General features: G+C 40.8%; 1 protein-coding gene across 12 annotated transcripts in view; it reads left to right on the forward strand.

Moving 5' to 3' along the window:
* LOC110500292 (CUGBP Elav-like family member 2) overlaps positions 1-15,320 on the forward strand; it is a 55,582-nt gene extending 40,262 nt beyond the window's left edge. For 3 of the 12 annotated variants that reach the window (XM_036959657.1, XM_036959700.1, XM_036959717.1), the window contains exons 5-14: positions 219-353; positions 1,359-1,438; positions 2,871-3,032; positions 5,910-6,024; positions 6,558-6,683; positions 7,241-7,399; positions 8,038-8,220; positions 8,555-8,698; positions 9,704-9,882; positions 10,797-15,320. In XM_036959657.1, the coding sequence (XP_036815552.1) occupies positions 219-353; positions 1,359-1,438; positions 2,871-3,032; positions 5,910-6,024; positions 6,558-6,683; positions 7,241-7,399; positions 8,038-8,220; positions 8,555-8,698; positions 9,704-9,831 (1,232 nt within the window). In that variant the 3' untranslated portion in view covers positions 9,832-9,882; positions 10,797-15,320. The other 9 variants (XM_036959671.1, XM_036959679.1, XM_036959684.1 and 6 more) reach the window with 9 other exon arrangements.
* Positions 15,321-20,525: the final 5,205 nt, after the last annotated feature.

A 20,525-nucleotide genomic window follows, 5' to 3' on the forward strand; every position in this document is an offset into this window, starting at 1 on the left:
AATATATATATTTAAGTCCCCTTTATTTAAAAAAAACTTCTTTTTTTTAAATAAAGGGGACTTAAATATATATATATATTTTTAATACAAATAAAATATGTATTTGTGTGTTGTACAATGACCGGTGTCTATGTTCAGTGTCTGTGCAGAGATGAACAGTGTGTTTTTCAGTTTAGTTCAATGATTATATCAACGATTGTTTTACATCTCCATTTCAGCGGTGGAAGACAGGAAACTCTTTATCGGAATGGTGACGAAGAAATACGGCGAGAATGAGGTTCGGCTGATGTTCTCTGCTTTCGGCCAGATAGAGGAATGCCGAATTCTCCGTGGACCCGACGGTCTGAGCAGAGGTGGGTTGTGGGTAACTCCGGGGTGTCACTCTCCACGCTTCCTTTTTTATACCAAGTGGTCCTGTGTTCAGTGAACGAGTTGGTAAGAGTGTGGGGATATTAACACCCAGAGGTCTTGGGTTCAATTCCCGGGCAAAGGAAACATCAATGCACGTAGTCAAAATATATGCATGTCAAATGTACTGCAATGTACTTTGGGTACAAATCTGATTGGTTAGGTATAATGGTAGTGGCTTCCTCTTTAAATGCCCCCCCGTACCACCAGGGCCGTACCCCCCCCCCCCCCGCAGAGTGAGGGGGCCGCACCACCGCCTATAACAATAGTCCCGGCCGTCGCCATGGCAACCCCTAGCTGCTGGTGTTCTGGGCCGGGCTCAGCTGGCAGGCAGGACACACACACACACACACACACACACACAGAGAGTACTGCACCGCCCCCACTATGCTCCACAAAGGATGGGATTACTCCTGTCTGTCTGTGCCGCAGAAGACGCCATAAAAGCCAATGAGCTGAAAGCAGAGCAGAACATGCAGAGCTCAAACTGTCACTGCACCCTGTGGCTAGATGGTAGCCATGTTGAGTGTCTGTCATTGTAGCATGGATGTTGCCATGCCATTATTTTTTTTATTTTTTATACACAGATCTATTAATTTACGTCATCCCTATCCGTTATCACATTCACCCTCTCACCACATCCACGTCGTCCCATCCTCAGCTTCTCTTAATTGTGATATAATACGTCTGTTACTGTTACGTTACTGTGCTCATGTGATTGTTGTTGTTGACTGTCGTCGTCGTCTCTTCCATGTACTAACCAGTGAGAGCGGTCCCTTCTGTCGGTGTGCTTGGAGTGCCGTTCATTCTGCTATGGTGTAACTGTAATATGTAATGTTTCATAACGACGTGTCCAAATACTTTTTTTTTTTTGTGTGTGTGTGTGTCTGGTTTTGTTTCTTCTTTGTCCCTCCCTCCCCCTCTTGTTCCCTCTCCCTTCCCCCTTACAGGCTGTGCGTTTATCACATTTTCTACCAGGGCTCAGGCTGCGAATGCAATCAAATCCCTGCATCATTCTCAGACAATGGAGGTACTGTACCCCTCAGCACATATTTACCTTAAAAAAAAATCTGTTTTAGAGGAAGCCTAATGAATCCATAATGTCCCACAAAATATTATTGATAATGTGACTGGTCATGTTGCAAAGCACCATGCAATCGCTTAGATAAGTATTTACCAAGGTTTTACATGGTAGAACATTAGCCCTCCCCTCTATCGAATAGGGCGTTTTAACTGAAATGTAGGCTACCTTATTAAGAGTATTTGTCCCACTAAATCTGTTCAAAATAGGGGCCGGTATTCCTGTTGAGTCAGTTCAGTGCTTAGGAACTGGAGCAGAAGTATTGTGACGGTCAACATGTCAGCTGCTCCCTAGTGAAGCGTCCAACCGATCCCTAATTAGGAACAACTCATTAAATCTAGCTCATCTCTGGGCCTCAGAGATTAGAACTAGGCTCTTCTAATGGTGGCAGCCTTAGGGTTGCTGTGAAATTCTGGAACCCTTTTTAAAATTCCCATGTTTTCTAGAAATCACAGTTGAAGGGGTTTCCCTTTTGATTCTGAATATCCTCTGACTGGGATTTTTGGGGACTTTGGGAACATTTCCAGGAATTTTACAACCCTGGTTGTCCCTTTACAGTCTGTTACCCCCTGGTGCTATTGGAGCTGCTACTAGTGTAGAAAGTAATATTCCCGATCAAGCCTGGTCCCCTCATCTGGCACTCTAACACAGATACCTTCCGCATGTCTACGTCTGGTCTCTCCAGTGATACGTCAATATCTGGCTTGTAATGTCTGTCCGTTACAGAGGAACGCAGTGCTGTCTTATGTATGCCTTTTGTTGTGACAAAATGTTTTATCTAGTTATGTCTTGACTTGAAAGTACACACGTGTGTGAGAAGTTGACTCTCCTCCGCCTCAGTCCCTCTCGTTTAGCCCAATAGTCATTTTGAGCCATATTCTTCAGTGTTCCAAAGTGTAATTGTCTGTCTGTGAACACGATCCCTTCCTGGGTCTGTGTCTGTCTGTGAACACGATCCCTTCCTGGGTCTGTGTCTGTCTGTGAACACGATCCCTTCCTGGGTCTGTGTCTGTCTGTGAACACGATCCCTTCCTGGGTCTGTGTCTGTCTGTGAACACGATCCCTTCCTGGGTCTGTGTCTGTCTGTGAACACGATCCCTTCCTGGGTCTGTGTCTGTCTGTGAACACGAGCCCTTCCTGGGTCTGTCTGTGGAATGTTGCCTGGCTTTGTCATGCATGGCAGTGTTCCATCTCTGTTTTACTATTTGAATGCAACATTTTGGCAACTTATTTAAATAACTATATTTCAGATTACCATAGGATGTAGTCCATCCCCTAAAATGGATTCCTGACAAATGGCCTTGCAGATTTTACTCTGTTATAGTGATGGTGTTTCTGGATGTGGATTTCACTGGGTGACATCTACCCCCCCCCCCCACAGGGCTGCACTTCTCCCATGGTGTGTAAGTTTGCGGACACTCAGAGGGACAAGGAACAGCGGCGCCTGCAGCAGCAGATGGCCCAACAGATGCAGCAGCTCAACAGCGCCTCCACCTGGGGAAATCTGGCAGGGTTGGGAGGCCTCACGCCACAGTACTTAGCCGTAAGTACACCTTAACTTCTTGTGACTCTCAAACCCGGATCCGGGAGCGTAATCATAGCCTCAAACTAATTAGCATAACGCAGCGGACACACATCTTCCTACAAAATCTTCCTATTCATGAAAATCACAAATTAAATATATTGAGACACAGCTTAGCCTTTTGTTAATCACACTGTCATCTCAGATTTTCAAAATATGCTTTACAGCCAACGCTAGACAAGCATTTGTGTAAGTTTATCATGGCATAATGCTATGCTAGGCTCTGCTGGCAGCAGGCAACATTTTCACGAAAATAAGAAAAGCAATCAAATTAAATCATTTACCTTTGATGAGCTTCGGATGTTTTCCCTCACGAGACTCCCAGTTAGATAGCAAATGTTCCTTTTTTCCATAAAGATTATTTTTGTAGGCGAAATAGCTCCCGTTTGTTCGTCACGTTTGACTGAGAAATCGACCGGAAAATGCGGTCACTACAATGCCAAACTTTTTTCCAAATTAGCTCCATAATATCGACAAACATGGCAAACGTTGTTTAGAATCAATCCTCAAGGTGTTTTTCACATATCTATTCGATAATATATCCGTCGGGACAATTGGTTTCTCATAAGAAGCGATCGGAAAAATGGCTACCTCAGTACTTTACGCAAGATTTTCTGCGGGAGCCATCATGTGACCACTTGCTAAATGTGGTCCCTTACGGCTATTCTGCAACATAAATGCGTAAAAAGACGTCACAATGCTGTAGACACCTTGGGGAATACGTAGAAAGTGTAAGCTCATTCGTAGCCCATATAAGGAGTCATTGGCATGAAGCGGTTTTAAAAAATGCGGCACTTCCTGATTGGATTTTTATCTGGGTTTCGCCTGTAACATCAGTTATGTTGCACTCACAGACTATATCTTTTCAGTTTTGGAAACGTCAGTGTTTTCTATCCAAAGCTGTCAATTATATATAGTCTTGTCGTGACAAAATATCCCGTTTTAAAACGGGAAAGTTTTTTTTATCCAAAAATGTAAATACTGCCCCCTAGTCGTAAAAGGTTAATACCAGGTTTGGGGTCAATTCAGAAAGTAAACCACATTTTCCTCATTGAAAAAAGCATTGAGGAGAATTGGAATTTCAGTGTACTTCCTGAATTGAAATGGAATTGATCCCGATCCCAACACTGCTTAATACTCCGTAGTACACTATATTAACAGCCAGTGGAAGTGGAGGGCGCCAAATTCAAAACAACAAAAATGTCATAATTAAAATTCCTCAAGCATACAAGTATTGTACACCATTTTAAAGATAAAATTCTCGTTAATCCATCCACAGTGTCTAATTTCAAAAAGGATTTACAGCGAAAGCACCACAAACGATTGTTAGGTCACCACCAAGCCACAGAAAAACACAGCGATTTTTTTTCCAGCCAAAGAGAGGAGTCACAAAAAGCAGAAATAGATAGCCTTTGATCTTCATCAGATGACGCATAGGACTTCATGTTACAAAATACATGTATTTTTTGTTTAAGTTCTTATTTGTATCTAAAAAAATCTGAGTTTACATTGGCGCGTTATGTTCAGTAGTTCTAAAACATGCGGGGATATTGCAGAGAGCCACATCAACTTACAGAAATACTCATCATAAACATTGATAAAGCTACGACTATTATACATGGAACTGTGTCAGATAAAAAATTAAAAATAAACTTTACGGAGAAAGCAAACCATGCAATAATCTGAGTACAGCATTCAGACAACAAAGCAGCCAAAAGATACCTGCCATATTGGGTAGTCAACATTACTCAGAAATAGCATTTTAAATATTCACTTACCTTTGATCTTCATCAGAATGCACTCCCAGGAATTCCAGTTCCACCATAAATGTTTTGATTTGTTCGATAATGTCCATCCGTTATGTCCAAATATCTTCTTTTGTTAGGGCGTTTGGTAAACAAATCCAAAAGCGCGTTCAGGTCACGCCGAACGTCAGACGAAAAGTTCAAAAAGTTCCCGTAGAAACATGCCAACCTAAGTATGGAATCAATCTTTATGATGTTTTTAACATAAAACTTAATTAATGTTCCAACCGGACAATTCCTTTGTCTGTACATATGAAGTGGAACGTAGCTACCTTTCACGTGAGCGCGCCAGACCGAGGCTGTGGCACTCTGCCAGACCACTCACTCAAAGAGCCCTTATGAGCCCCTCCTTTAGAGTCGAATACAGGTTCTAAATACTGCTGACATCTAGTGGAATCCTTGGGAAGTGACATAACTAATATCACCCTGTATCTTCAATGGGGGCTGAGTTGAAAAACTACAAGCCTCAGATTTCCCACTTCCTGGTTGGCTTTTTCTCATGTTTTTGCCTGCCGTATAGGAGTTCTGTTATACACAGACATCATTCAAACAGTTTTAGAAACTTCAGAGTTTTCTATCCAATACTAATAATAATATGCAAATATTAGCATCTGGGACAGTCGGAGGCAGTTCACTCCGGGCACGCTATTCATCCAAAAGTGGAAATGCTGCCCCCTATCCCAAAAAGGTTAACCTGGGAGGCCTCACGCCACAATACCTGACAGTAAATGTAAACCATCAACATACTTTTTAATTAATATACACACATTTTTATCATTGTTGGAAAGCATGGCATTGATGTAATGGACTCCTTCTCATTTTGTTTTTCCCCGGGTTCTTGTCATCTCTCCTAGCCTTACTTCTTAAACCGTATTTGAGGAGAAGATCCGAGGGCCCTCTCGGACCTTCTCCTCCAGTGAGTTTTTTAAGGAGAGAGGACGCGAGGAATCACAAAGCCTGAACTAATTGAGAAAGTGCACAAGTCTCTCCTTTGCTCTATTGTTCTAGAACTTTCTTTCGTTTTGTTTTACAGTTGCTCCAACAGGCGACGGCTACCAGTAACCAGAGTACTTTTGGCAACCAGAGTACTTTTGGCAACCAGAGTTTTGGTAACCAGAGTAGTTTTGGTGGCATGCAGAGACTAGGAGGTGAGTCGCTCACTGTCCCTGTTCATGTCCCCCCATAACTTCAACCCACTTGCAGAAACAGACAACTGTATGTAAAATAACCTTCTGACTCAGCACTTCACTCCCACATAGTTTCACAAACACTGACATCACATTACCCTTGAATGAGATCATTGTTGGGAAGATTAATCAGAGTAGCTATTGTAGGAGACATAAGTCTGCTGGGGGACAAACTTAAAGGGTTGAATATCAAAAACCTTTGGAGTGCCTCAAGGCAGTGTGCTAGGGTCACTTGTTTTCCTGTTATATGTCAATAATATGAAGTCTGCTTGTTGTTGCCATGTTCTTCTGGTCTCCCATAAGGACAGCTGATGCAGCTCCATTTCCCCCTCTTGGTTGTCATTGCAAATAGGAATCTGTTCTTAGTTATATTTATCAAGGTATAGCCGTTATCTCTCCTCCCATGATCCAGCCATGTTAGCTGATCATGACAATAGTACTTTTTATAATGACGATGTTAATAATACACTTCCCCGCTCTGTCTCCTCTTCCAGGTGTGAACCAGCTGCAGCTGCAGAACCTGGCCACATTAGCAGCTGCCGCCTCTGCAGCCCAAAACTCAGGCGGCTCCACCAACACCCTGTCAGCCAACGGCGCTTTAGGTAATCTCTATAACTCAGGTAAATATGGTACACCACTTTCCTCTTTACGTCCGGGTTCAAACCCTTTCTCTCATGACTTTTGTCATTTTCAAAAGTCGCCAGACCCCCAAAAGATTACAGCTACAAGTCTCTTCGTCTTGCCTGGGTTCTGTCCTCCAGCGGATGGTCGGGGGGCTGTAACATAGTGATAAATAATTTGTACACGTCGATCCAAAACGGATATAGTATTTGACAAAAACAGAATCATTTCCAACCTTCATTACATTTGGGATACGATCAGATATGCCTCTTTAGTTATGCGGGAGTACTTCAACTGATTTCCTCAAATAAAATAACTTTAAGCTGATTTCCTGGTGATTATTAGTCTTCTGTCCAACAACGGAAATGATAATAAAATAAAAATTGTCCGACCCAAATAAAATCACCAGGCTTGCCTATTGAGGAGCCCTGCTATACGCAGTGGTTTATTTGCTTTTTGTTGTCTTTAACTCACATAGTCGTAAATAAATTAATCAGTTGAGTTGATCAATTTAGTTTTTTGAGTCTCGGTTTACCTACTGGTGATCTCTCCCCAGCAGCAGGCCAGACGGCAGGTTCCAGCGCGGGTGCAGCCATGAACACCCTGGCCTCTCTGGGACTGACCCAGGGCCTTGGCGGCGGTCTGACGGGCGCCTCCATGGGCCTCAACAACCTCAACGCCCTCACTGGGGGGGTCAGCGGTGAGTATGCCCTCAGTGAGTACTGCACAACAACAAAAAAAAGAACCAAAAAAAAGAGACTTTACTACCTTTTCTTCAACCCTTTTGTTTTCTATCTTTCAAATCATACCTTCATTCTGTTGATGTTCTTCAGGTATCTGGTTGGTTTCATGGACACAGATTGCCTGGTCCTGGCTTTGGAGAATCTCCATAAATTGTCCAGGACTAGGCTAGTGTCTGGGAACCTAGCCACTATAGTCCTCATTGAATCTGAAATGTTTGACTACATGTATGGTAGGCCCCGGACCATACCGGTATTGCAACAATTATTTTCCCCCATGGAAAACCTGAAGCAGACCACTCTTTGGTCGTTTTAAAAAAAAAAAAACCTACTGTTCTATTAGCTTGGAGAATAAATGCATGTGACTGGATGACAACATAATGATGTTTGTTTCCAACATTAGGGCTTTTAATCTAAAGAAGTGAAATCTGCTTTGTGTTTTGTTTCCTTGCCACGATAGTAAAGGTTATCACGATACTGGTATCGTTCCGGCCCTACTGTACGGTAGAGAGGACTGTAGGTGTCGAAGCCTCTCTGGCTGTTGTATTCACTTGCGTGGATGTAATCTATATTTTTTTGAATTGTCAAATAAATTCTATGTTTCCGTCTACTGTGTTAGGTATGGCTGCTATGAACGGGGGCCTGGGGGCCTCGATGGCTAATGGCTCTGGAGCGAGTTCCATGGATGCCCTGACCCAGGCTTACTCAGGGATGCAGCAGTACACTGCGTCCGCCCTGCCTTCCCTCTACAGCCAGTCCCTGCTGCAGGGTGCAGCCGGCGGGAGCCAGAAGGAGGGTGGGTCTCAGGCCACACACCAATTACCAATATTGTTTCGATCCTGTGTGTCAACTAGTCTCTTGTCAGCCCATATGGTTGATTGAGGTTATTGGATATGATAAAAAAAATTACATTGTGGTCATTTAGCAGACATTGTTATCCAGAGCAATTTATACGTAGTGAGTACTTACATTTTCATACTGTCTTTTGGTCTTTTGTACTGATTGAGTATTGGAAAGATTTTAAATACTGTTTTGAACCCACGTTGGTGTTTCTTGATCTGTAAAAACTTTTCTTCCGTTGACCTTAGTCTACCTTTCTCACATCTCTCTCTTTCCATCACTTCCCACAGGTCCTGAGGGGGCTAACCTGTTCATCTATCACCTGCCCCAGGAGTTCGGAGACCAGGATGTCCTTCAGATGTTCATGCCTTTCGGAAACGTTGTCTCTGCCAAAGTCTTCATTGACAAACAGACCAATCTGAGCAAGTGCTTCGGTACGTATGCTCGTCTTCTACCCCCTAAACATGAGCAAGGAGATGGCCATCGTAAAATAATTTGTTGCTCCAATTCTAAAATGCATAGATCAATGTTTTATGGCTTACCACAAACTTCTCTCTCGCCAACTTGCTTTTTTTGTATTGTTGGTTATATACGAAATCTAACTTTTTTTAATGGCTGTTTTACTAGTATTCTCCATTCCTCAGGGTTCGTCAGCTACGTCAATCTAGTATTTATCTTTCCCTCATCCCTTCCTCAGGGTTCGTCAGCTACGACAATCTAGTATTTATCTTTCCCTCATCCCTTCCTCAGGGTTCGCCAGCTACGTCAATCTAGTATTTATCTTTCCCTCATCCCTTCCTCAGGGTTCGTCAGCTACGACAATCTAGTATTTATCTTTCCCTCATCCCTTCCTCAGGGTTCGCCAGCTACGACAATCTAGTATTTATCTTTCCCTCATCCCTTCCTCAGGGTTCGTCAGCTACGTCAATCTAGTATTTATCTTTCCCTCATCCATTCCTCAGGGTTCGTCAGCTACGTCAATCTAGTATTTATCTTTCCCTCATCCCTTCCTCAGGGTTCGTCAGCTACGTCAATCTAGTATTTATCTTTCCCTCATCCATTCCTCAGGGTTCGTCAGCTACGTCAATCTAGTATTTATCTTTCCCTCATCCATTCCTCAGGGTTCGTCAGCTACGTCAATCTAGTATTTATCTTTCCCTCATCCATTCCTCAGGGTTCGTCAGCTACGTCAATCTAGTATTTATCTTTCCCTCATCCCTTCCTCAGGGTTCGTCAGCTACGTCAATCTAGTATTTATCTTTCCCTCATCCATTCCTCAGGGTTCGTCAGCTACGACAATCTAGTATTTATCTTTCCCTCATCCCTTCCTCAGGGTTCGTCAGCTACGTCAATCTAGTATTTATCTTTCCCTCATCCCTTCCTCAGGGTTCGTCAGCTATGTCAATCTAGTATTTATCTTTCCCTCATCCCTTCCTCAGGGTTCGTCAGCTACGACAATCCAGTGTCGGCGCAGGCCGCCATCCAGGCCATGAACGGCTTCCAGATCGGCATGAAGAGGCTCAAGGTGCAGCTGAAGCGCTCCAAGAATGACAGCAAACCCTACTGATCGTACCCAGGGCAGGGGCCTTCCCCCTGGCTCTGTGTTAGCACTGCTAGGGTAAGTCTAAGTCTGCCCAACCAGCTAGCCAACCCACGACTAGAGCCCGAGGCCATCCGATCAACACAGCAGAGACTTATTTCACTGGGGTGTGGCTGAATGGTGCTGTTGGTGTCACACCGACTCTCACCGCTTGCGTCGCCGATTTATTATTCTCTTAAGTTACGATCTTATCTCTCTACGCGTTTAGTACACCATCCATTCCTTACAGTTTCATGTCATTTTTAAAAGTCGTATAAAAATTTTTTTATTGATATATTTATAGCTATCAATGGAGCCAATGTTCAAGGGGGTCCTCTGTGTCGACTGCTATAAGAGGGAGCATCAGATTTAATTATTTCCATACCATTTCATTACCTCTACAAAGTTTTTTTTTTTTTTAAATACAGGTCGACTAAGGATCAGACACGCTTGTTACTGTCAAAGCTCTTGGTCTTCATTCTGTCGCATTGATCTGTATGTGTCATTCTGTCGCATTGATCTGTGTGTGAAGCTCCCTTTTATGTTCTCTCTCTGCTTCCATCTTTTTCTCTCTCTCTTTCTCAATCTAATCCATGTCAAGCTGCTGGGGCTACCTCTGCTCTCCTCTCTCTCAACTTCTTCCAATCATTCCATCCATCTGTCCAAGTCTTCCCTAAAGGGACTGACTGGTTGGAGATGGATCAGTGTATGTCTTAGTCTACCATACATCTAGTAATGTCATTTCCTGTGTCAAACCTGTGTATTGTTCTGTGTGTGGGGAAAGCTTGTTCCTGATTTGCAGTTATGTTATGTGTGGTGACTGGCAGTTGGTTGATTGTGCCTCATGGTTGAAAGGTTATTGTGCTGTGGCTCTGTCTAACTTCTCTTTCTCTCCTCTCTTTCTCTCTCCTCTCTACATCTCTCTCTCCGTGTTTTTTCTTCCCTTTTTTTAGAACAAATCTTCATGCCTGTTTGCTCATCGTTAGCCTAGCATGTCCTCATGGTGTTGAAAACCGACTCCAAACTCCTCTTCCTCCCGGCTACTCCTCCTCATCCTCCCACCATTGTCTCTAAAGCTCGCCTGACCAATAGGCTACCTGGGCACACACCCCGCTGACCTTTGACCTATGACATTTGACCTTAGCTCAACATGATTGGGTGTATCCAAAATGGCACCCTGCTCCCTATATGGTTGCACTGTTTCTGCCCAGAGCCTTTTTGACCAGTGCAAGTTACTGCACTTTATAGGGAAGAGGCTGCCATTTTGGAAACATAGCTGTTTTTTTTGCATGCTACTTCGTTTTTCTTTGTTCCTGTATAAAATGTGAGGGGAGGTCGGTCAAGCAAAATCAATGTGAAATCTTACCTGAGCTCATTTCATTTAAAAAAAAAAATACTTTGTTTTTGTACATTTTCTGCAAATGCGCAAAAAAAAAAAAAACTTGTTTTAAAAGCCTGTGGGATTGTTATTTTTGTTGTTTTGTAATTTGCTTGTTTCTGTTGCTTGTTTCTTTTTTTTTTTTTACCTCTTCTCTCTCAGTATAAAGTTCACTTGAAAGTTTGAATACAGGGACTAGCACAGCGATGTGCTACTTTGTGCCATTAGCAATATGTCTGCTTCTGAAACAACAAAATAATGCTGTGTCCAAAATGGCACCCCCGTCTCCTATGTAGTTCACTACTTTTTACCCGGGCCTTGAGCTCTAGTCAAAATTAGTGCACTATGTAGGGAACAGGGTACCATTTTGGACCGCACCCTAAGACCACTCGACTCGCAACACTTATAAAAACTAGTCTGAATATCAACCAGAATTGCCCCTCAGTGCTCTGTTAGGTTTTTCACATTTTCAATTGTCACCAAGGCTGTTTAAAAAAATATAAAAAAAGACTCTTGGCTTTCATTTAATGATTATGTATTTGCCTATTTTTGTTTTATAATTTTTTTCAAAAATATTTGACGGCACAACGGAGGTAGATTTGCTCTTGACTACTAGGGGAAATTACTACCTACTACGAGTCTGAACTTTTTTTTAGAAATGATTCACAAATAGACAATCTGTGGTTTAAATGCACACTTAGATTACCTATATTTTATACCATTGAATCTATAGAAGTTTAAAGCTAAGTAAAACAGAAACCCAGGTTAACTTTGGGGTTCTTTTTGTAGATTATGTTGTAATGTCATAGGGTCTAAGTGTATATGTTTTTAAATGGGTTGGGGGGTGGGGGGGGTCAACAACACAGCCTTTCAAAAAAAGAAAACTCGTTACTAGCGGTGATGTAATTGATACTTACGTGTTGTCAGAATTCCTTTCTGGGTTATTTGCTATTTTTAACCTCTGCAACTTTTTGTTCAGTTGAGTAGAATGTCATTGTCTCATCTTGGGGAATATATATATGACTAAATTTGTTTTTTTCCTACATTAACAGAAAATAGTTTAAATTTAGTGTTAAATTCTCATGGTCGTGAGATTTTTTTTTTTTTTTGAATTTCTTGTTGATGATTTCATAAATGGATGTTTTTGCTTATGGATGCCTCATATTGCAAGATAATGTCTGTTACCACAGAAGACAGACGGGGTGTTTTTGTTTAAAGTGCCCATGTGTCAAACTCGCAGTCTATTTTTTATTTTTTTTATTTTGAACTTTCTTACAATATGCTTTCATGTGAGTGCCCAATTTCTCAACACACACTTTGTTCTGTGACAGTAAGAACACTGGGAGCCCCTGAACGTGAAATCACACAGGGGAATTTTTATTAGATCTCACACACACACACACACACACAATGTATTTGTTAGTGATAAGATAGTTGAAATCCAACATTTAAAAAAAATAGAAAATTCCTTTAATCTTAACCGGTCACACAGAATCTGTGTTAACACTGTTGAACCCCCCTCCCACACCAAAAGTGTTGGTTTACACAAGCATTCCATGTTTCGGCATAAAGTTTACTACTCAGAACAGAAGTGTCTTTATTGGGTTGATAATGGACCAGCCTACTTTCTGTTAGTTGTACTGCAGAGATGATGGGACAGCTCAAATCATTTACATCCAGCCCCCAAAGAAAAGTTCCCCCAAAAATATGCGTACCTGGTCCCATATTCACAAAGCGTCTAGGATCAGGTTCCACCTGTTCGTGTGATCTTATTCATTATATGATACAAGCTCTACAGCTGATCCTAAATCGGCACACCTACTCTACGGCGCTTTATGAATGCGACCCAGAAGGCGCTAAACAAGGGTCGTCAACTCAGGGTCCTTCGTGTTTGAGATTCAGCTCTGTGTGGAAGATGCCAAGCACTGCCTACGGTGTCGTTTTCTCAACAGACTTGGGATTAACAAGCCACAAAATGCATTTTTCATTTTTTTTTCATTTTTTTTTTTTAAACTTGCAAATCACCCAAGATGGCACCAGTTTGTTGTTTTTTTAGCTTGAAAGTTCTAGCAGCACTTGAGAAGTTTCGAAGTGTTTGTTGAATGGTAGCGATTTGGTTTTGTCTGTTTATAAGCAGAAATATTGGAGGCAATGTAAACTTCTTTTTTTTTTTGCAAATCTGTTTAGTTTTTTTGAAGCATGGGTTGGTGGCACTTCCCAGAACTACCAAGGTACCACTAATAAACATTATTTTATGTTGAATAAGATGGGGAATGTGCTTTTTGCAGTGAGTTTTTCTATCCCAATATACAACACTCAGTGCCATATATCTAGAAACTGCCTACACAGATGCTATTAGGCCATGGTTTAGGGACTAGAGATTACTGCAGTTAGGAACGCTCAGTTTGCTTTTCTTATAATATACATACCAGTGTGTCATTAAGGCTAAATCACCCGCTGTGTTTTTTCACTTTGTGATGTTATTGCTTGAACTGGTACGTGATTGTACTGAATTTTAACACATTGGCAAGTCATTTTGTGAATATTATCATACATTGAACAACCCAAACCTTTTTTTTTTTTTTTTTGAAGACAAATCATCCTGTTAGTGAGTGGACAAAGTTGAGTGCTTTGCGGTACAGTCACAGACAATGTATTGCTATAATATGAATGCCTAGTTGTCGGGTAAAATGGTAAAGTTACTGTATATTGATTTATTGATTTATAGAATAGTAATCCTTTTCACGTTAACCAAAACCTGGGTAGTGTCGCATTATTAACATTGACTATATAACAGTTTGTTAAACAATTTGGTATGTAGGCTACAACAAACTGTTAACAAATGCTAGTAAATATTTTAATTGATTATAATGGGTAGTTATACAACTGTATTGTAAAGTGTTACCGTAAATGTTGAAATATAAGCACAATATAAATCACATGGGTCAGGGTATAGGAACTAGAAACTCCCACTTCGGGGGCTTCCGTCACAACCATTTTTTTTTTAGGACTAATTCCAAATGTCAGCCTATTCCCTGCGTAGTGCACTACTTTTGACCAGGGCCCATTAATCTGGTCAAAAGTAGTGCACTATGTAAGGAATAGGGTGCCCCTTAGGACTTTTCTCAGTATCTCTATCACTGGTCACCGTTTTTTCTATTCTCATACTCTGAAGTGCTGTTTGACAAAGTGTGGTAGCTTTGCATCGCTTAGATATTGTCATGGTCAAAAATCTCTGTCCTTTTTTTTCCCTCTCTGTACCGTTTTTTTTTTCCCCTTATCTGATGATTAAATAATTGATAGGACTTCATGTTCTTCTCCACATAAATTATTTGATAGATGTTTGTTGTCTTGAGAAAAGCCAAAGTTGCGGTCCATCTTCATGTTGATCTGTAAAACATTTACAGTAGTGATTTTGTTTTTAATTCAACTTTTGAAATTTGGGTGGGATTTGAAAAAAAAAAAATGGAAAAAAAAAATGACAAACTGGCTCTTTCCAATTTCTACAATACTGGTTGTGCATATGTATTTTGTACCAGTGAAGCTTTTTTAATATTGGGAATAATTAAAGAAAAAAATATATATTGGAAAAAAAAAATGTCTGTCCTCTCTAAGGCCCTCGCCTTGAATGTGCTAGTCTTGAGTTTGGCTTCTTGGTGGTTGTCAGTGATAACATTTCTGATAAGTTTTTTTGTTTTTTTTTGTTTCTTAAATAAATAACCTTTAATTTTGATTTAATTACCTTGCTTTCTACATGTTCCTCACTTCGTTATTGTTTCTATATTGGGGGGTGGGGGGGGTGGGGATCCTCTAAAATCGTGGTCAGTTTCATGTTAGTGCTGTGCTCTGTCCACATGGTTATTATAAATGACCATCTGGGCTTATTATAGACAACTTGTATGGATAGATAAATGTCTTAGTTTAATATTTGTTTAGTTTCTGGGCTTTTTCCTTTTACCTGTTGGTAGATATTTCAATTTCCCATAGAAGCAGTGGTGTGTAGTTGGAAATCAGTCAATGTTTTATTTGGTAAATGTTTGTTCATGTGTGGTGTGTTTCTTTGCCTCTGTCTCCAAAATTAAACCATTTTTCCCTAATATTCAATGTGTCTGTGTGTTGTGTAGTCCCAGTGCCTGTCCAGTGATGTGACAACATTTACAAACTCCCCAGTGTCTGTCTTCCTAACTTGTTTCTATCCATTGTCCTTCTCTTTGCTTATTTATTTTGTTTCTAAGCATTTGCTGATTTTTTTTGTATTTTTTTTTATCATTTGAGTTTACTGCTATATTATTACTAATATACAGTAGCCTATGGACATAACATATTTGTGGGGCCGTGAGTGATTGTGTGTTCTGTTTTTGTTCAAAAAGAAGCCCTGCAGGTGAAGTACTCCCATCGTCTGAGGATGCCACCAAATATCTTGGTATTCAAGATGTTTACAAACTACTGAACTGCAAGAACCTCTGTTTTTTTGTTTTTTTTTAAGTACTACTGAATAAAGGGCAATGAACAACGGATGTACCCTTTGCCCACACACTATTGGACAAGGCTATTGTGTTTAGACCTTTAGACTATGCTTAGAAAGACCCATAGGCAGGCATGTGTTGTGTGGTCATCATGGGTACACATGACTATTTTAAAACAAGTTATTGTAGATCATGATGACTGCACTGAAGTGGCCATTTCACAGGGCCCCCCAAAAAAAATATATAAAAAAAATGGGACCAAATGGGGTTAATGTCTAAAAGTACACATTTCTAAACTTTTATTACATTCTGATTGTGTTCGGTTACTAATAGGTTTATATAGTATCATGAATGTAAATTAGCTGCTTTGTGGTGGAACTGGCTACGAAGTAACCATTTAAGCAGCGAAATAACAGTTTATATAATAAAATAACATAATGAATGGTAAAACGCTGGTTTTGCCCAATGCAATGTGTAGATGGCACTAGGCTACATGCTATGTTTGTTGGAATGGTTATTTCACAAACTGTAGGCTAATACACAGTCAAACTATAGCTACTCAATTTCCTGTGAGCTGCAGTAGGCCTACTGTAAGTGGTTAGATATGGTGATTGCTGTCACGGTGCAGCTCTAGTGGCTACTTCAAATAAAATAAAAACGTATTTCCATAAATGTAGGCTAGGTAATTCATGAATTCCCTTTGGTCAGGACATTGAACTCCACACACACTGTCAGTGAGAGAGCGTGTTCTGACATAGTAGGTCTAACCTCTTTAATTACAAATATTTCTTAGATTTGCTCAGCAGTGGCTTCCTGCTGTAGTCTTTTTGCCTTTCATGAAAGTCCATTTGGATTTGTTTGTGAACTTTATGCCAAGTTTCTCAAATGAGATTCCCTTCAGCTTAACTGAAGACCTGGAAAAAGAGCTGAATAAAGACAGTCAATATTACACCGGCATTATAAACCAGACACGATCAAGCTTATTACACTATAAACCAGACACGATCAAGCTTATTACACTATAAACCAGACACGATCAAGCTTATTACACTATAAACCAGACACGATCAAGCTTATTACACTATAAACCAGACACGATCAAGCTTATTACACTATAAACCAGACACGATCAAGCTTATTACACTATAAACCAGACACGATCAAGCTTATTACACTATAAACCAGACACGATCAAGCTTATTACACTATAAACCAGACACGATCAAGCTTATTACACTATAAACCAGACACGATCAAGCTTATTACACTATAAACCAGACACGATCAAGCTTATTACACTATAAACCAGACACGATCAAGCTTATTACACTATAAACCAGACACGATCAAGCTTATTACACTATAAACCAGACACGATCAAGCTTATTACACTATAAACCAGACACGATCAAGCTTATTACACTATAAACCAGACACGATCAAGCTTATTACACTATAAACCAGACACGATCAAGCTTATTACACTATAAACCAGACACGATCAAGCTTATTACACTATAAACCAGACACGATCAAGCTTATTATACTATAAACCAGACACGATCAAGCTTATTATACTATAAACCAGACACGATCAAGCTTATTACACTATAAACCAGACACGATCAAGCTTATTACATAATAAACCAGACACGATCAAGCTTATTACACTATAAACCAGACACGATCAAGCTTATTATACTATAAACCAGACACGATCAAGCTTATTATACTATAAACCAGACACGATCAAGCTTATTACATAATAAACCAGACACGATCAAGCTTATTATACTATAAACCAGACACGATCAAGCTTATTACACTATAAACCAGACACGATCAAGCTTATTACACTATAAACCAGACACGATCAAGCTTATTACACTGTTTGATTTACCTTCTTCTCGGCTTCGTTGCTCTGGTTCCAAAATTAGAATGTCCATCGGCCTGTCCGCCTGCTGTGGAACTGCTTGAAAAGATTGTCCCCGGTTCCCACGTCTTCAACTCTCAAACGCCACAGATGTATCCACATCCACAGAAATGTTTGTCATTTTTAGATACAATTCTACTAACAGCATACATAGTTCATGATTCAATCTGTATGTGCAAAAAAGTATGGAAATGTATGCTTTAAAATGGTTGGGCCTGGGGTGTGGACTGTGGAGGAAGAGGTTGGGACAGCGTATGGGGTCGCTGGGTGCCGGAGCTATGTCGCTGTTGTCGTTAGATTAGAAAACCGTATTATGTTCCAATTAAGAAATTATTTGTGCAGCATAGACAACAATCAACACACATACAAAAACATTAGTTGAATCGCAAACCTTTTTAAAAACAGACCTGCAACATGATTTAAAAGAAGTGCATTACACCTCAAACGTTTGCTTTTCTTCAGTCTGGGGAAAGGTGTTCTGATGTCTGGCTGCTGTAGCAGGGCCAGGAATTTACTGCAGGTCTCACCATCCTTACTGGTGCGTGTATCCAGCAAACGGATGATAGAATCTTCCGGGGCTGATTTCCTGAAGATTTATTTGCAGCTTCCTGTATTCGTGTAAAGTCACCAGTTTCTGCTCGTCTACATGCTGAAGGATGTGACTGGGGTCCGCTGACAGGACATCCGGCAGAAACGTCTTAATCTCTCTCAATTTATCCATGCTGTACCTGAGACAGAGAGATGGACACCTTGTGGGTGTTTTAGAACCTACGGAATGGGACGCAACTGAATTGAAGAATTTAACTGAATAAAATCAATATATATGACTGGAGTTGAATCATTTATAGCCTACAATAATTAGTCTAGGTAGTTAGGCCTACTTTTTAATTGGAAAAAAAACGTTGCTTTACCCCAGTTCCTCCTCGGGTTTATATTATTGATTATGATTTTTCCGAAGAATTGCGTTGGCGGCCAGTTAGACTACGAGCTCGCGGTGTGTCACAAAACTCATACAAGTAGGCCTAAATTATGTTTTCCCTTTTACTCAAAGATTAGGCTACCATATGCCGATAAATATGTTATGCTATGCCTATTAGATTAGATATTGACATACTTGACAAAGATTAGAAGCTTTTACCTCGAAGAAAACCTATATAGGGGACTGCAGAAAGATATTATGTATGTAGGCTACCCTATGTATTTGTGATCAGAATTTCCTTTCGCTTTAATTATATTTTAAATATGGAAATACCTTATAGACTAGGCCTACTCGTCATAGCTCTGCATTTGACCAATCATCGCCTACAGGGAACTTAAGAGAGATTCAAAATGGTAATAACCATAGCTCAACTCAGACAGCTACAGACTGTAGGTTAAACGAGACACAAATACACTGTCACCATCTATTGTTGACAAGTGTAACTCCAGTTAATATACAGTATAAATTGATGGATGAATCATAAGGATATAGTAATGAATAAGAACTGTTTCTAACCCAGTTCCCTCATCTCTGATCACCTACAAAACCACAACTCATATATCATGATGTGTTTTTCATTCAAATAAAAAGTAGCAAATATCTACTTGAGTTATCAAGAACAACCTCAACCTCTACCTCAACGTTAGCAAAACAAAGGAGCTGATTGTGGAATTCAGGAGGATCCCAGCTGGACACGCCACCATCCTTATCAACCTGGCCGCCGTGGAGACAGTCAATAACTTCAAATTCCTCGGCGTACACATCTCAGAAAAGCTGAAATGGTCTAACCACACGGACACCGTAGTGAAGGCACGACAGCGACTCGTCAACCTCAAGGTGCTGAATAAATTACTGAAGGCTATACGTGCAGCCTAACGCGCCATTTGTGCACACTGCCTGTCCTACAGGACACCACCACCAGGTGTCGCAGGAAGGCCAAGAAGATCATCAGAAAAGACTGGCCAATAAATGTTTCTTCACTCAGACCATCAGGCTGCTGAATAGCCTCCACCCCCTTCCCATAATAAACATTCTCTCTCCTGCTGCCCCCCCCCCCCCCCCCCCCTTAATAATATAGGTTAGGCAAATTAACGTAGCAGGTTAGGAGGAGACTTAGGTTAATGTTAAGAATAGGGGTAGGGTTAGTTCAAATGCTCGCCTAACCTGCTACGACAAGTAACTTCCGGTCATAGCTTTACTCCATCTAGTCAGATCCTGCAATGTGTTTTTGGGTCTGAGTGCATGTCTGTGGGAGAATCTCAATTGCAGACTCCTCGCATCCTCGCCTCCTTCTCTAAACCCATTGGATGAGAAAGCCAGAGGTCCGGCCTCTCTGAACTTCTCATCCAATGAGTTTTGAGAAGGAGGAGAATTCAATAGAGTTTGCCAGCTTGTAGTTCTAATAACCAGAAATGAGTTACCTCCAGTTCGTTCAGCTATTCCTATTTGGAAAATGAATGCGGAAAGAATAGGATTTTGGGATAAAAGCCGAACATAAAGGTCTGAGGTTAATACAGGCTTTGGAGATCTCATAAGTTGTGTTCTATGAGATAACATCAGTCATGACCTTTATGAATTATGAAGCCTTTGTGTTTTTTTCTGATTACATAAATTATTCAAAATTCACAAAAAGTGAGGTCAGCTGATGAAGATTATCTGATAGACGTATAACAAAACGTATACGGTCTCCTAAGCCTGTGTTTAACACAGATCTTATTTCCGGCATTCCATTCATTTCCATATAGAGCCCCACAGTGGAGGTGTCGTAATACCCATAAAACCAACGGTCAAACAGGGAAATAATTCCAATGGTTTTTCCACCATTCATTTTTCCCATAGGGAGTTTAGGAAACACTTGACATGAGGGCTGTGTTTCGTGTAGGCTCACCCTGGCGTGACATTTTCATAACACGTCCAGTGTAGCTG

Source organism: Oncorhynchus mykiss, chromosome 2 (genome assembly GCF_013265735.2).
Source record: "Oncorhynchus mykiss isolate Arlee chromosome 2, USDA_OmykA_1.1, whole genome shotgun sequence".
Lineage (NCBI taxonomy): Eukaryota > Metazoa > Chordata > Actinopteri > Salmoniformes > Salmonidae > Oncorhynchus > Oncorhynchus mykiss.